The 17,071-nt window shown below is 43.0% G+C and overlaps 1 protein-coding gene, 1 long non-coding RNA gene and 2 other non-coding genes across 4 annotated transcripts in view; 3 read left to right on the plus strand and 1 right to left on the minus strand.

The window, feature by feature from the left end:
• LOC115482043 overlaps positions 1 to 8,669 on the minus strand; it is a 47,060-nt gene extending 38,391 nt beyond the window's left edge. The window contains exon 1 of the long non-coding RNA XR_003944029.1: positions 8,585 to 8,669. This is a non-coding gene — a long non-coding RNA (uncharacterized LOC115482043). The remainder of the gene's footprint in view (positions 1 to 8,584) is intronic.
• Positions 8,670 to 8,777: 108 nt separating this feature from the next.
• On the plus strand, positions 8,778 to 15,782 carry HSPA8 (heat shock protein family A (Hsp70) member 8). Its single transcript, XM_030221594.1, has 9 exons — positions 8,778 to 8,873; positions 9,815 to 10,024; positions 10,115 to 10,320; positions 10,515 to 10,667; positions 12,764 to 13,319; positions 13,814 to 14,016; positions 14,106 to 14,304; positions 14,901 to 15,133; positions 15,417 to 15,782. The coding sequence occupies exons 2-9, from the start codon at positions 9,820 to 9,822 to the stop codon at positions 15,597 to 15,599; spliced, it is 1,938 nt and encodes a 645-aa protein (XP_030077454.1). The 5' UTR covers positions 8,778 to 8,873; positions 9,815 to 9,819; the 3' UTR covers positions 15,600 to 15,782.
• Positions 14,380 to 14,474, plus strand: LOC115482322. Its single transcript, XR_003944072.1, has one exon. It is a non-coding gene; the product is annotated as a small nucleolar RNA SNORD14 (small nucleolar RNA).
• LOC115482320 lies at positions 15,183 to 15,277 on the plus strand. The gene has a single exon (XR_003944071.1). It is a non-coding gene; the product is annotated as a small nucleolar RNA SNORD14 (small nucleolar RNA).
• Positions 15,783 to 17,071: the final 1,289 nt, after the last annotated feature.

Here is a 17,071-nt window from a genome sequence, read left to right on the forward strand (position 1 = left end):
CCGCAGGAGCCCTCAGGGTAGGGGGAGACCCACCCGAAGGCTCACCGCCACCAGCAGGGGAATGGACAGCCCTCACCTGCACTCCCGACGATGCACCACTGTCCGACGACATCAGCAGACGAGGTCCCGGTACCACCGACGTCGATGCAGCTATCCGATGTCTCGGCGCCGATGCAGAGGGCCGATGCCTCGATGCACTCGATGCACTGGCGGCCGAGGATGAAGCTCTGGACGCTGAAGACGTCGATGCACTCGATACCCCCGGTGCCGATGCCGACGAAGAGCCCGAGAACAAAACGTTCCACTGGGCCAATCTCGCTACCTGAGTCCGCTTTTGCAAAAGGGAACACAGACTACAGGCCTGAGGGCGGTGCTCGGCCCCCAGACACTGAAGACACGACGCGTGCCTGTCAGTGAGCGAGATAACCCGGGCGCACTGGGTGCACTTCTTGAAGCCGCTGGAAGGCTTCGATGTCATGGGCGGAAAAATCACGCCGGCGAAATCAAAATCCGAAATGACGAAAATGAGCACCAAAACTTTGAGGGAGAAAAATCTCAAAAGAGGCCTACCCCGACGACGAAAGAAAACTTACCGGGGCAAAGTCTGAAAATACGGGAAGGGGGAAACGAAACCCGAGGGGGCTTCCGGAGCACTTCCCAACAATTTTGAAAGATTTTCCGAAGAAAAAACAACACGTCGAAGACAAAGGACGCGCGAGGTCGACTTTCCGGGGCTCGACACGGCGAAAACACGACCGTACCGAGTGCGGACAAAAGAAGACTGGCCGGCTCAAGCCGGTTTCGGGCGGGAAGACGGCCGCGCATGCGCGGTGCGCGCGAGGGCTAGCAAAGGACTTTGCTAGTGAAGATTCCGATTGGAGGGGCTGCCGTGGACGTCACCCATCAGTGAGAACAAGCAGCCTGCTTGTCCTCGGAGAATTTTTTTTATATGCATGTTATAATGAGATGTGGAACAGCATTTTAGAAAGGACGTCCATCTCAGAACATCACTAATAGTGCTAGTATTTTAGAACAGGATCTGCTGACATGGGGCCTACTCTAAAATACATTAAAAATGGATGTCCATATTCTGGTTACATCCAACATAAACATCCATTTTGAAAGTAAAACGTCCAAACTATGTATGGGGCAAAACAAGGGACATGAACACTGTGGTGGCAAAGGAACATCCATGCTATAAAATGGCCTCACAGATATCCATGTGGAGGAGTAGCCTAATGGTTAGAACAGCAGGCTGCAAACTAGGACCCCGGTTCAATCCCCATTGCAGCTCCTTTTGATCTTGGACAGTCAATTAATCTTTCACCAATTCATATACAAACTTTGATTGTAAGCCCTTCAGGACAGAAAAATGTATTTATTACATTTGTATCCCACACTTTCCCACTAAAAGCAGGCTCAATGCGGCTTACATAGTAATAGGTAACACAGAATTTTGTTATGTAAAGTAGGAAATTAAGTATAACATAGTAATGATGGGTAGTAATAGGATGGATGGGTAGGTAGAGATAGGTGATAGAGAGGAAGGTAAGGTGGGAGATAGAGTCTGGGTCAATGTCATTTTCTCTTCGGTATATGTAAGGTAGATGGGTTCATAAGATTAATCTGGGTCCTTTGGGTAGGCTTGCTTGAATAAATGGGTTTTTAGTGCTTTCCTGAATGGTAGGTGGTCATGGATTGCTCGGATAGGTCTAGGGAGAGCGTTCCAGAGTTGGCTGCCCAGGAAGGAGAAATTGGATTCATAATAAGTTTTGTACTTGAGATCTTTACAGTTGGGGTAGTGCAGGTTGAGGTACTAATATCTACTGTACTTTCTTTGACAGTATGTAAGACATGAATTAAATGTCCAAAGTTCCAAAAGCTGTCCCAGAGCCCAGTATCTCTTGACAGCAACCACTAGGGGATTAAGCAGGTGACTTCCTTTAACCCCTCCAGTGGAGCACCTTTCTCTATAACCTGGATTTGATGTACAGGTCTAAATACTAATATCTATCTTTTTACAGATGCCCCTTCCCCTTCTGAAATCAGAGTTGGACATCCATATTTGTTGGACATTCATATTTTGTCCCCTCCCTAGTCCCGCCCAACACACCCAGAACACCCCTTGCCATAAACATGTACCTCAGTTTTAGATGGCCATAAATCAGAATTAGGATGTCTGTGCAATATGGATGTCTAAATGCTGGTTTTTGGACATCTAAATCACAAATAAACTTCAAAAGTAAGGGCCTTACTATACTATGTAACAAAATGTTATTGCAGGCATGGACAATTATCCCTTAATGCTGTGGCCTTGGTACAAAAGGTTTATGTCCAAAATTCCTGTCGGCATGAAGGATCTGCTCTCTCGTAAACCCCAATAAAGGGAGTGTCCACTTTCAAATTCTACTTCAGCATCTTCAAAACCATCTCCCATCTCCCTACCACCTCCCCCCCCCCCCCCCCCCCCGATAGAAATCCCCTTTCAAAAGTAATCAACCACCAGTAGACATCACCCTATGTATGCAAAGGAGCCCCTCCCCCCCCTTGCAATGGGCATTCCTGTATTACCCTCCTCCCCCAATGGCATAAGAAACCACCTTTCTGAAAGTATGCCTTATTATCCTGGAGAAACTGTATCATCACACAGAGGTATGCTTGTATTGCTGACATAGATCAAGAAGTGAAGCACTCCATGAAGTGTCATTCACCGATAACAGGGATGAAAGCAGGATGGCTTTGATGTTCCTCCTGCCCATGAAAATCCAGCTCCTCCAGAACATTAAGACATCTTCTGGTGGGGTCATGAGAAGTTAGGGAAGTTCTTTTGCCATTTGTGCGATGATACCTGTTGAGGAAAGTTCCTTACCATTTTGGGGGTTGGGGTGTTACTATCCAACTGAAGAGGCAAGCCCTTTGTCTTTGCTAAAATTTGGAGGGCGAGGAAATCCTGTGTTAACTTGCCCAAAGTGAAAGGGTCAATTAGCACTGGGAATTTCATAGCATGCGCAGTAAAATTTAGCACTGGTCCGTGGAAATTTTAAGTAGTCAACCCCTAAAATGAGGGCCCAACAAAGAAGAAAGCAGAAGCGGCAAAGCAGAAAAATGACAGTAGAGAAGTAGCCTCTGGCTGTGGAGACTGCTTCACAGAAAGAAAATATTGCCAACTCAGTGCTTTCCGTAGAAATGTTTGATGTGGTAATAGAAGTTATGGAAAACTTGCGGCCTGCATACACAGCATTGTTAATGGCAAGCTTGAGTCAATAATGGACAGTCGACAGGCAGCTTGTGTCGATAGTGGGAGAGAATTCAGCCAGGTTATACAACCTTGAGTAAAGAGTTGAGATATCCCTGACTAGAACTCAGCAAAAAATTCACTTGTCAGAGAGCGCTAATAAGCCAAGACCCCAAGGCCTTAACTGTAGGAAAGCTTGAGTAATGTGCCAAGCATAAGAAAGACAAACAATCTGTGCCCACAAAAAAAATACATTTTTCTTCTGAAAGTAAGTTTTCAGTATTTTAATCTCATAATTCTCCTTAAGGAATGTGACAAGAGAGGCCTTATTAGGGATATTATCTGTAGAGAACCATGCAGAGAATCCAGAGATTTCTAACAAATCCTAGCCATCTTCTTCCCCACCCCTCTAGAAATGTCTAGCCAGCAAATAATACAATTTAGAAATAAAAATAGAAGTCACATCAGGAAAATTCAAAATGCCAAACAAATATATCTTAATTTAAGGGTGACAACAGGTGAGTTGTGAGGAAATTAAGGAATCTAAAAGGGCCTTTTACTAAAGATTAGCACGTTATCTGCAGCAGGGCCCATAGGAATAAAATGGGTTCTGTGGCAAATTAACATGTACTAATCTTTAGGAAAAGACCCCCTAAGGTTCCTATATCTCAATGAAGTATCAAAAATTTCTGCCTGATGATGTAATAATGCCAACATATCTTTAATATGGGACACACCAGTTGTTTCATGTAATCAGAACTGTCAAGCTTCTTACGACTTGTTAACTTAAAGTCTCAATATCTTGGAGTATAACTTTGGCACACCAGCGCACACCTGAAGACTCTTATTTTCTGAAGTTTCCTTTATTGCATAAACATATAGACAATTTACTCACCGTCAGATGTTCAGAAGTGTGGCCCCAGGGCACAGAGACTCCGTAATTCTGAGAGCTGTATCAGTGGTTGGCGGTAGAGATCTGAAGAGAGGCAGCTTTATTGCAGAGGTGAGAAAATAGTTGAGCAGGTAGAAGTATCTCAGAGTTGGGTGACTGGAAGGTGCAATATCTCATTAGGAAGATATATTCAAGGTAAAAAACAAATTTGTTCCATGGAGTGAAGCAGGACAAGTGCTGCCTGAAGCAAGATGGAGAATGCCTCATGGCAGGGATGGAGGGAGAGGCTAGGAAGGGCTCACACAGGCCCAGGGAGGAGGGGATAAATAGACCAATGGGGACAGAGCCTGCCATCGGGTAGCAAGGGGTGATCCTAGAGGACAGCCTTCGATTAGAAAGAGAGGTCGTACCTGGCTGACCTCTCAGGACAGAGATAGTAAGATTGACCAGGAAATGATAGCAGGTAGACAAAGGAGCCAAGCTTGGCTGAGAAAGAGAGGAAGTCTAGGCAGCAGCACAGCCAATAGTACAGGTCTTGCACAGATAGGCAAGTGCGGCTGCATCGCCTGTGAGCTACATTACACACAATGCATTCCTCACGTATCTTTGCAGTGGGAACCGCAGCAGTGAAAGTCCTTAGAAATGAGAATAACAGTAAAAGCATTAAACACATTTTAGGATCACATTATAAAATAGTGCGAGGCTGTCAGAGGACAGAACAAGTACTATGATTCCAGTATATTAATAGCCTCATCCATATGCTTAAGTCTATTCTCATGTTCCTCCAACTTGACAACAGTTCCCTTAGGAAAAACAAAATAAAACCTTATTCATAAATACTTGAAGAAACAGGTCAGTGGTGAACAAGTGGAAGATAGACTCTTACTATGTCACATCTGGAGGTACAACTCCAGTTCCCTTAATAGGACTAGATAACAGGCATGGAGACAAATTCTGGAAGAGGAATCTTCTTATCCTCATTGGGACTTCCCACCAAAGAATCCAGTAACCCAATTAGTAAGGGAGCTGCAGGTCCTGAGGAGAGAATACAAGAGTCCACAAGGGGAAGTGGGGAAGTTCTATCTAGGGGGTTCATGAAAGCTTACACAACAATTTGTATAAGGTCTTGACTTCTTTGACAGTGTAATCCTTCACAATTAGACTATCCTTAGACAAAATATTTACATATATACTATTTTATAAAAAAGGGAAAAGGACCTCAGAAACCATTACTGCAGACCAAATTTCATTATGATGTCTGTCAGTACTTGCATGGTTCAAGTCTCATTTATCGGTCCAAAAACCCTTATTAATTTTTTTCAAAAAATTACTCAAATATCTTTATTCATAACCAGACACTTTTCACATATCAAAGTTCAGAATGTACTTATCTTTGTAGATCCAATAGGGCCCATTTCACCCATACAAAAGGCTTCTTCAGGGATCAAAGCATACAGTGCAACACCTCTACAGTGCTCATTGTCAATAACGACACAGTCCAGCTTCTACCTCTACTTGAGCTTTTGTCTTGGCCTTCCTCTTCCTCATTATCAAAACAACTCCACTTCCAAAAAAAACAACAGCACATTCCCACACCTCAGCACTAAGTGCCACCAAAGGGGCTGGTTTAATCAGATGACTGTGCCGGTGTGGAATCAGCTGGAGATTTTTCACGTTGACACACTAGAAGCCTCATTTTACACAGAACCATTCGCTTAAGTGTTGTGGTTGCCCTGATAATCCATTTTAAAAGGTTAGTAACTAGAAATGATAATGACGAGTAATATCTATCTCCAAATCATGGGCACCATGATGGTACCACATTATTTGGATTTTGTTCACACCTTTTTCAATAGTAGCGCAAGGTGAGTTACATTCAGGTACACTGGGTATTTCCTTGGCCCTGTAGGGCTCACAATCTAAGTTTGCACCTGAGGCAATGGAGGTTTAAGTAAGTAACTTGCTCAAGATTGCAAGTCAAGACCAGTGTTCTAACCACTAGGCTAGGCTGCTCCTCCATGCCAAGCTTTTTGTGGCAGACGCGGAAGAGACATTTTTGAATATACATCAGACTAAACCCTTTATATATTACCAGGACTTCTAGGTGCTTTTTGGCTAAGATCAGGTGATCCTCAGGGGGAGGAATGCTGGCTTCAGCCTAACCCCTAGAAAGCCTTTCCTTGGCTGAGAGGTGCCTAGCTCTCCTACTGGCTGCCTATCAGGTGCCGTGGAGGACTTGCAGCTCATCTGCATATCCTCACAGCCTTCTCTTGGGTGACTGCCAGGTCCACTCAGGGCCTCCGCTCAAGGTGCCCAGTGCTCCCAGCAGGTGCTGTGGAGGACTTGTAGTCCTTCTACGTATCCACACAGCCCTCTCCAGGGCGACTCCCAGATCCACCCCGAGACTCCCAGGGCCCTCGCTCAAGGTGCCGGGCCATTTTCTCTATACATTTATATTTTCTCCTCCCATGTTATCAAATAAGGAAACAATTCCCTTATATGGAAGACTGACCACATTCAGTGCATCCCAGCAGGAACTGGGTGTAAGAGTTGCTATTTTCAAAGATGGCAAGAGCAACTGGTCATCACTCCTGCTTCATTAAGGTATGGGGGGGGGGCTAAGTGAGGGGTCATGGGTGCCACTAGACACCAGGCATATTTTGCTTTAGTCAATGGGAGGAGAGGAGGTCGTATCACAGGGTGCCACTAGACACCATACAATGCATATTAATATCATTTATTTATTTGTTGCATTTGTACCCCACCTTATCCCACCTCTTTGCAGGTCAGAAGGGGAAGAAAGATCGGGATCAATGCAAACAGCAGGGACTCTCTTGGCCACTCTGGGTAGTTTCTCACCTTTGCCCTGCATCAGCACACAAATCTGTATTGCTGCAAGGTAATAGGATCTTTATTTTGCATTTTAATATGTTATATGTGGAGATATATGTTAAAAGGATTTATACAATGAAGTTAACTCCAGCAGTAGACATCTGCCATTAATGAGTTGGTAAGCTGCAGCCCATTGTAGTTTTCCATATTGGCCCATAAGAGTCAGTCAGTTTCACCCACCAGAAGCTGGAAGCTTTTCCTTGACCCCACTGCACATATAAACAGTGCTTACACCCTCATTAAATCATAGTTACGGGAGAGGAGTGTGGAGGGCAAATGATCCTGAAGGCTCCACTAGAATCCAGGAAGGATGGGGATGGACCTTATGGAGGGAAAGCACCGAAATTGTTTTCACTGCTTCCTTCTCATCTTCTCTCTCGAAGACCACATTCTTCCAGGTCTCACTTACTTCCTACCACACCCATACACTTCCTCATACTCATCCCCACATCCATTCTCACACCAAGCACCAGCTACTCCTCTTTCAAGAGCTTAAAAGAAAGAAAACAGTACACACGCTCTCTCTCTAAAAATGGCATTCCAAACAGTTATTTACAAAATATAATGTAGAAGTAAAATAATCTGCAGAAAAAACATTAACACATACTTTCAGAGCACTCATTGCATAACCTGAAAAATATACCAGATGCACAGCACAAATGCCAGCGCTAGACAGACCCCATGCACAATTATGCAGATATAATATCCATATATTTATTTAAACGCTGGTTCAGAGGGGCTCCATGTGGTCACTGTACTAGCATAAGAATTTATTTTTAATAAATACGAGCTACAAATTCAGTTTTATCTACAATATGTGCTTTTAGAGGGAGAGAACAAGATAAGGGCACACTAAATGTAATGTCGCTGTACATTTGAGCATATAAGTAAACTAAAACCCACAAATTTTCTTATATATAAGCTATTAGAAGACTACCACTTCACTTAATTTATATCCCACATTTTCCCACCTCTTTGTAGGCTCAATGTGGCTTAGAAATACCGTAGTGGCGATATCTCACATAAACATATGGAGAGAGAGAGAAAAAAAAGTCAACGTTCCCAGCACGGTAAGCTTTTACGCATCTGCTTCTTATACTAACTACTACACAAAACAAACTGCTAAAACGGTGTACTCGGGGCCATATCCAAAAGCAACTTCTCGCCTCAGTACAAGCTACAACCACGTGGTAAGGAAATAGGAGGATCTCGGGAGAATAATCCTCAGCTTTAACTACATCAGCTGCCTTCTTCTAAAAACATTTATTTTGGAAGATATATGTAAAATGTCCACATGTAGACGTCAGGGCAAAGAAAAAATAATTAACTTTTAAAGGTTTTTAAATCGAATCCGGGCGGATCCCTTTCCGTTTTTTACCTTTTGCCTACCACCACATCTGTCCTACTTCCGGTGAACGCAGGCGCAGCACACGCAAGAGCTGAGATATTACGTCTCTCACATCCCGTTCTGCCTCCTTCTTCCCGCCTACCATTTGGCTTTCACCATTTTTCCTTGCCCCCCCCCTCCCCCTCCATCATGCGCGTGCATTGTCGCGCGCTCTCACCCTTCTCTTCCTTGTCTGGCTCGGTCCCGCGGATGAAAGTTCGAGAAAATTTCAATCACATCCGGCAACTGTAGAGGGCAGAGAGGGGGCGGGGACGAAACAAAGAAGAGCCGAGGGGCACGCTCTGATAGGCTTCTGTACAGTGACGCAGCTGTTCCGTTCTGGAACGTTCCCCCGTACTATATAAGCGAACGGGCCGGCACGTTCGTTCTCATTGGAACGGCAGCGCGGTGGTACGGAGACTGAGAACAGCCTTCGTCCTTCTTGATAGTTAGAAACCGCAATCCAGGTGGGTCGTGGTTAATAATAATTATTAGGTTGTATGTATTTCAGGTATGAAAAGCGAGTTTTATGGAACAGGTTCTTGTGGTGGTTATTTTAGGCAAATACTAGCAGAGGTGAAGGCTGTTAAGTTAATTGGATGGTGCGCTTTGTAAAGCGCTATATGGCGTGCTTTATTTAGGGCTATTAAAAGGTAATGCGAGGAATTGTGTAATTAAAAATGAGGGAGCTGGTGACACGATCTTAAAATGTTTTATCTATTTTCTCATCCCTTGCTCCTTCCCACCCCATCCCCCATCTTTTTACGCTAATATGGATGATTAAGTCGTTTTAATTGTAGTTAAAAGCTATTCGGGAAATCTTCGCTGCAGTGTAGCCTCTGAAAGGGAAAAGCCGGTAGCGTGGGTGGTAGGCGGGCTTTCCGTTAGCCTATCAGAGTAAGTGCGCGAGGCGCGGGTTCGCGCCCATTGTCCGCTGTCGAGCGTTCACGTTCATGTGCCTGAGTTACTTAAGGACGATGCACCCTCGGGAGGAGGCTGGTGTAAGGAGCTGTGCTTGTTTTCCTGTAATGCTGCTCCTATTCGATGAGACAATTTTTAAGTGGGAAGACCCACTTGGGCGGAAGCTTCGTGGGTCACGTGGCTGACCTTGTATTCTCCTGTATGGGTATTAAGCCTGGTTGTGGGTAACGCCACTGACTCCGCTATAACGGAAGCGCAGTGGCGGTGTTAAATTAATAGGTAGTGTTCCATTTTATAAAATCTATTGTATATTAGACTTAATGGTGGCGGGAACCGAGATTAAAGGGCATTGAGGGCGGTCGTTTGGGGTTGGATGAACTGTAAAGGTCCAAATTTTAAATCCACGCGGTATAGTTGCTGTTTGCGCAGTAGAGCGTCTTGACTGTTGAGATGCGTTTATATTAATGTTCTGAATATCATGTTACAGGTATAATGTCTAAGGGACCCGCAGTTGGCATAGACCTTGGCACCACCTACTCCTGTGTGGGTGTATTCCAACATGGCAAAGTTGAAATTATTGCTAACGACCAAGGAAACAGGACCACCCCAAGCTACGTTGCTTTTACAGACACGGAAAGATTGATTGGTGATGCTGCTAAAAACCAGGTTGCAATGAACCCCACAAACACAGTATTTGGTACGTGAATGTCTTGATGTAAATATCTACTAACTGTAGACTAATATTGTATCTTGAGACTGGTTACAACTTATTTGCTTTGTTTTGTAGATGCAAAACGCTTGATTGGTCGTAGATTTGATGATAATGTTGTGCAGTCTGATATGAAACATTGGCCTTTCACTGTTGTAAATGATGGTGGAAGACCAAAAGTCCAAGTAGACTACAAAGCAGAAAGCAAGTCTTTCTACCCAGAGGAGATATCATCGATGGTATTAACAAAGATGAAGGAAATTGCAGAAGCTTACCTTGGCAAGGTGTGTAGAAATGTTGTATTTCATTTTATACTCTGCAGGTCCAGTACAACAGTGTGTGAGTACTTTGAATGTTATCACAAAATGGCTGCCACCCTTAGTTTGTTGCTAGTCTGCTGCCACCTACTGGTAGACTTCATACATGGTTATTTTGAAGTCAATGCCACAATCTTTCAGTTTTTCTTCTTAATTTCTAGTCTGTTACAAATGCTGTTGTCACTGTCCCAGCATACTTCAATGATTCTCAGCGTCAGGCTACAAAGGATGCAGGCACCATAGCTGGTCTTAATGTGCTACGTATAATCAATGAGCCTACAGCTGCTGCTATTGCCTATGGCTTGGACAAAAAGGTAAGTAACTTTTTTTTTTTTAATGGCTGAAAGGTCTCAAGTGGGTGCACAGTCTCCTGCTTTAGTGTTCGCTGTTAAAACCTGAATTTAAGTTACTCATATCTCAAACCTGCACAGCTTATCTAGTAGTGTATTTTAGCTGTTGTGTGTTAGCTAGGATTTGGGTATACACTGCCTCACACTCATTAAACCGAGCTTCAGAAGCCATACCTTTCACATAATGAATCCACCTTGATTTTAGTTGTAGGGTTATATTTAGCACTAAGCAACATCTAACAAATTCTAGATTTTTCCAGCTCGATTTTGAAACTACACTTCATCTGATTACTTTTCCATGTTAGAATACTGGGTCAGACCAATGGTCAATCTAGCCCAGTATCTTTGTTTTCAACAGTGACCAGGTCACAAGTACCTGGCAGAAACCCAACTCATAGCAACATCCTAGGGTAAACAGTTGCTTCCCTGTGTCCATCTTAATAGACTATGGACTTTTTCTCCAGTAAGTTAACTTATCCAGCATTGCTTCAGGCCTAACATGCCTTTGGCTCCTATCAAGTTTTAGCTGATCCTCTCCTTTCATATTTTTTGCTTTTTAACTTGACAATCACTACGCTAGTTTCTTTTAGGCCCATGCATTGCTTCAGGCCTACTGTGCCTTTGGCTCTTAAAGCTTTACCTGCTCATCTTTCTCATATCTTGCTTTACCTTAAGTTATATTCATCTTGACCTCGCTAGTTATTTTTTTTAGGCCCATGCATGAACCCACTATTTCCAGCCAAGAACATGGGTCTCCCATGCAACAACTGTAGCATATTTCAGTTTCATGCAGCCTGTGAGATTCTCTACAACAGTTGAGCATATGCTCAATTAAGACAGTTCTAGTTTTGTACCTATCTACATATACAGCACTGGCTGAACTACAAAGGTAGTATACTCTGCCCATATCCAGCAGACAGCTAAGACCTGTCGCTTCTTCCTCTTTAACATTAGCAAAATTCGCCCATTCCTCTCTGGAACAGACCACCCGAACCCTCGTCCATTCGCTCATTACCTCTAGTCTTGACTATTGCAACCTTCTCGCTGGCCTCCCGCTTAGCCATCTATCCCCCCCTTCAATCTGTCAAATTCTGCTGCACATCTTATCTACCGCGTGAATCGATACTCTCATATCACCCCTCTACAAGTCGCTTCACTGGCTCCCGATCCGCTACCGTATACAGTTCAAGCTTCTCCTATTGACCTTCAAGTGCACTCAATCTGCAGCCCCCCTTATCTCTCTACCCTCCTCTCCCCATATGTTCCCACCCGTAACCTCCACTCAGGACAAATCACTACTATCTGTACCCTTCTCTACCACTGCTAACTCCAGACTCCGCCCCTTCTGCCTCGCATCACCTTATTCCTGGAACAGACTTCCCGAGCCCATGCGCCCTCCCTGTCCTTACTCAAAACCCATCTTTTCTCCCTTGCTTTTGGCGCCTAACCACCTTCCCTACATAGTTTATAACCTTTAGATTGTAAGCTACCTACATTGACTACATAGTTTGTAAGCTCCCTTGAGCAGGGACTGTCCTTCCCCATGCTAAACTTGTACAGCGCTGCGTAACCCTGGCAGCGCTATAGAAATGCTTAGTAGTAGTATAGAAAATCAGTTACCTTTGTAGTCCTGTTAGGGGACCAGCAACATTACTTTTTTACATGATCATTCATTTTCTATTTGAAGTTAAAATTAGTCTTTGGCTTTTAAGTTAAATGTCCAAATAGGAACATGTAACTTAAATGACTTAAAAGCTAAATAGACTTAATTCCTCACTAGCAGAACATAACTAGGTTAGTGGATGGCCCTATTTATGCATTTGTATATTCCTTCAATCATATGCTATAACATGAGCTTTGTAGAAGGCAGCACAACACAATGTTGCTTCTTAGCCTAAACACAAGGTACATAGTACTAAGATCTGGTAACTTCCATAATCCCAATAAATATAGCTTAAAACTAGTAAGACCTCATCTAATTCGTTGCCTTTTGACATTGAGAGCATACTGCTATGGCTTCTGGTAGTCACAAATACTTACGACTACTTTCCTGTCCCCAGGTTGGAGCTGAAAGGAATGTGCTGATTTTTGACCTTGGTGGTGGCACATTTGATGTCTCAATTTTAACCATTGAAGATGGGATCTTTGAAGTTAAGTCAACTGCCGGTGACACCCATTTGGGTGGGGAAGACTTTGACAACCGTATGGTGAATCATTTTGTTGCAGAATTCAAGCGCAAGCACAAGAAGGATATCATTGATAATAAGAGAGCTGTTCGCCGTCTCCGTACTGCCTGTGAGCGTGCAAAGCGTACCCTTTCTTCTAGCACCCAAGCCAGTATTGAAATAGACTCCCTCTATGAAGGCATAGATTTCTACACATCTATAACAAGAGCCCGTTTTGAAGAATTGAACGCAGACCTCTTCCGAGGCACCCTGGACCCAGTGGAAAAGGCACTTCGTGATGCCAAGCTGGACAAGTCCCAGGTCCATGATATTGTTCTGGTTGGCGGGTCCACCCGTATCCCCAAGATCCAGAAGCTGCTGCAGGACTTCTTCAATGGCAAAGAACTCAACAAAAGTATAAACCCTGATGAAGCTGTAGCATATGGTGCAGGTAATTGAGCAAGCTTTATGCTAACAAGTGGCATCTAGTTTTTGTAATGCCTTAATGTCAGTTTCTATAGGGAAAATTGCTGGCCTAATATGTATGGTAAAAGTACAACTTCAGAAACCTTTTAGTACAGGGTCTGCTGATACAGCTTCTAAAAACATGAGAAATAATGGCCATCCCAAGTTCTGGCTATGAATTCTGCTTTCCATATGGTACAGCAGTTTTAATGTCCATATCTTGGTTTTATGAAACTAGCATTTGGATGCCTGTGCAATATGCATTCTAAATGCTGGCTTTCAGATTTCCAAAACATGAATAGGCTGTAAATAAGCAGTTAAATATTTTGGTCATCTTGAGTTGACCTGTTTTACCAAGTCTAGTCCTGGAGTGCTCCTTGCCGATCAGACTTGGGGAAACCACTGCTAAGGACCAACTCCTTGTCCTGGAACTTTTCACCTGTTTTTCATGTTGGTTGAGTCAGGTTCTTTGTCTCCTAGCTGTTCAAGCTGCTATCTTGTCTGGTGACAAGTCAGAAAATGTACAAGATCTACTGCTGTTGGATGTCACTCCCTTGTCCCTGGGGATTGAAACAGCTGGAGGTGTTATGACAGTCCTGATCAAAAGGAATACAACTATTCCAACTAAGCAGACACAGACCTTTACAACATACTCTGACAACCAGCCTGGTGTCCTGATTCAGGTATTTATTTTTTGTATTATAAAAATACTAGTTAGTTGCAATGTAGGCAAAATGTTAAATTGTTAAATGTAACACAAATGTGTTTGTAGGTATTTGAAGGGGAAAGAGCAATGACAAAAGATAACAACCTGCTGGGCAAGTTTGAGTTGACTGGTATTCCCCCAGCTCCACGTGGTGTGCCACAGATTGAAGTAACATTTGATATTGATGCTAATGGAATCCTGAATGTGTCTGCTGTAGACAAAAGTACTGGAAAGGAAAACAAGATCACAATCACAAATGACAAAGGTAACATTTTTTTTTTTTTTTTAAAGGAAGCGCATTTTTTTATCTGGACCCTGTCTAATACTGGTAGGGTAATGGTTGCTATGATGAATTTGACTCCAAAGCCATTCGTAGTTTCCACCAGAAGCCAAGACTAATGATGGTTTTAGTACCTTCCTTGGATGTCTGAGCGACCATAATGTGCTCTAGAAAGTTTTATCCTCTGCAGTTGAAACATTAACCATATTCTATAACTTTGCATGTACAAACTTATATCTAGGTTTATAGAATACTGCCATTAAATTGACAATTTGTAACTGCACTTTTAAGTCAAGGTATACAACACTATAGAATGCTGTCAGTTAATGGGTATAAGTATACTGGACTTTGACCCATAAGTGGTTTTGTATAAATTGACAAGCTGGTATCTTAGGACAGCAGCTACACACCATTAAAAGTACATTGTTAAATGCAAGTTTTATAAGCAGCCTGTACATAATTTCACTAACTTTCCAGCTAGTGAAGCAAAGCTGCTTGTCATTAACTTGGATCTAATTTGAAACCACAAACTTGGTACATGTGCATTCGTTAAAACCATTTATAAATGTTTGCTTCAACAGGCCGTCTAAGCAAGGAAGATATTGAACGTATGGTTCAAGAGGCTGAGAAGTATAAGGCAGAAGATGAAAAGCAACGTGACAAAGTGTCTTCCAAGAACTCGCTAGAATCCTATGCCTTCAACATGAAGGCAACAGTTGAAGATGAAAAACTGCAGGGCAAAATCAGTGATGAGGACAAGCAGAAAATCCTGGACAAATGCAATGAAATCATTGGGTGGCTGGATAAGAACCAGGTAAAATGTCTAAATCATAGCTGAGGCTGTACCAGCACTAAGCAGGTGGTCGCAATGATGAATTTGATTCCAAAGCCATTCGTAGTTTCCACCAGAAGTCAAGACTAATGATGGCTTTAGTACCTTCCTTGGATGTCTGAGCGACTGACCATGTGCTGTCTAAACAAGATTAACTGTAGCTAGCATGATTGCCTTGGGAAGTTGAGGGGTAATGTTTCATGGATGTTCAGGGCTACTCTTCTAGATATCAAGAATACTAAATCATTTTTTGTTCTCTTCCCAGACTGCTGAAAAGGATGAATTCGAGCATCAGCAGAAAGAATTAGAGAAAGTATGCAATCCAATCATCACTAAGCTGTACCAGAGTGCTGGGGGGATGCCAGGTGGCATGCCTGGTGGATTCCCAGGTAGTGGTGCTCCTCCCTCAGGTTCATCAAGCGGACCAACCATTGAAGAGGTTGATTAACAAGGACAAGTGCATTCCAGATTCACCAGTCTAAAATGTAAAGGACTTATAGTAGCCATTCCAAGATTTTTACTCTTTGAGCTGCATTGAGTACTTGAACCTGTACAGGGAGAAGGTGGTAGTGCATTGCACTTCATACTGTAACAGTTTTTGAGTCCTAGCAAATAAACTATTTAACTGGCACCTGTTTCACCTTGACTTTTTAAGATTAGTTCAGGTTTTTAGATTTGTTATCCAGAAGTTGCTCATTGGCAGTGGCATTCAGTTTACTGCCATAGGTTCTGAACCCAATGCTGTAGCTTCTCTGGTCTTGCTGATAACAGCCTTAACAGTACTATGGGTCCAGTGGAAAGTAGATGCAGTTACGACAGCAAATATTTTTTTGTATGAAATAGCCTGTGGGCCATATCTGCCTACATGCCAGGATAAGTTTGCTACAAAAGTGAGGAGCAAGATGCTGTAAATGGTGTGTATATAAACAGGATACTAGGACTGGACTATGTTTAACTACCTGACAAGGGGGGTATTAAAGTCACTGCTTATTTCTAAAATTAGCTTGTCCATCTTAATGGCTTATGGGTTAGGAATTCCAAGCCCTTAAACCCTATTAACTCAATGCTTTTCCCATATTCTCCGGTAGTAAATGAGTTAAAATTGCAGAAATGTAGAATATTTTCCTACTTGCAGCTTCATTGCCGTCCCTACCAGCAATTATCTACCTGTTCTCAACTGGTTTTCTCATATAGCCCCTTGCTGTTGCCATTTTAGCAATTCCTCATAAGGAAGTTTCTCCATCCCCTTGCTAACTTGTGTAATTCTGGTTACTGTATGTGAGGTATAGTTGCACTATAGCACAAGTCAGTCAGACATTTTTTGTAGCTGCTTGTAGAGGGCTTTGCATAGTTGACACAAAGATCTTTCATGGGTAGTGACCTTTATTGGGGAAGCTTGTTTCCTATAGGTAATTTGGGGTCCTCTTCTACCCCTCATCATATAACTTGTTGGTTGCCCAGTCTCAGTCCTCTCAAAGTTTTTTTGAATAACTTTGCAAAACTAAGTGATCTAGCAGCACCTGGGGAGCCCTAGTATCTATCTACCCTTCTCCATGCAAAGACCATCTTAATCCTACACTGTCTTCTACCTATTAACCAGTTCCTAATCCACTATAGGACACTTCATACTATCCTACAATAAGGTACTTCATCAAATGCCTTTTGAAAACCTAGATGCTTGAAATGGAGTCCATAATCTCTACCCTCCTTTTGCCAAGCACCTCTGTTGGGCTTACTGGTCTAATTCCCAGGTCACTTGAATCCTCCTTTTAAAAACTGGAGGGTGGTTTATAGGCTGCCAGGTGCCTCTTTAGATATTGGATCAGCATGCTGTGGCTTGTTGGGCTGGGCTTTCAGAGGCAGGTCATAATGGTTTGAGGTAGCCCCTGGAACCAACCAAAAAAATTCAAAAGTAGTCAT

This window comes from Microcaecilia unicolor, chromosome 12 (assembly GCF_901765095.1).
Source record: "Microcaecilia unicolor chromosome 12, aMicUni1.1, whole genome shotgun sequence".
In the NCBI taxonomy this organism is placed as follows: Eukaryota; Metazoa; Chordata; class Amphibia; order Gymnophiona; family Siphonopidae; genus Microcaecilia; species Microcaecilia unicolor.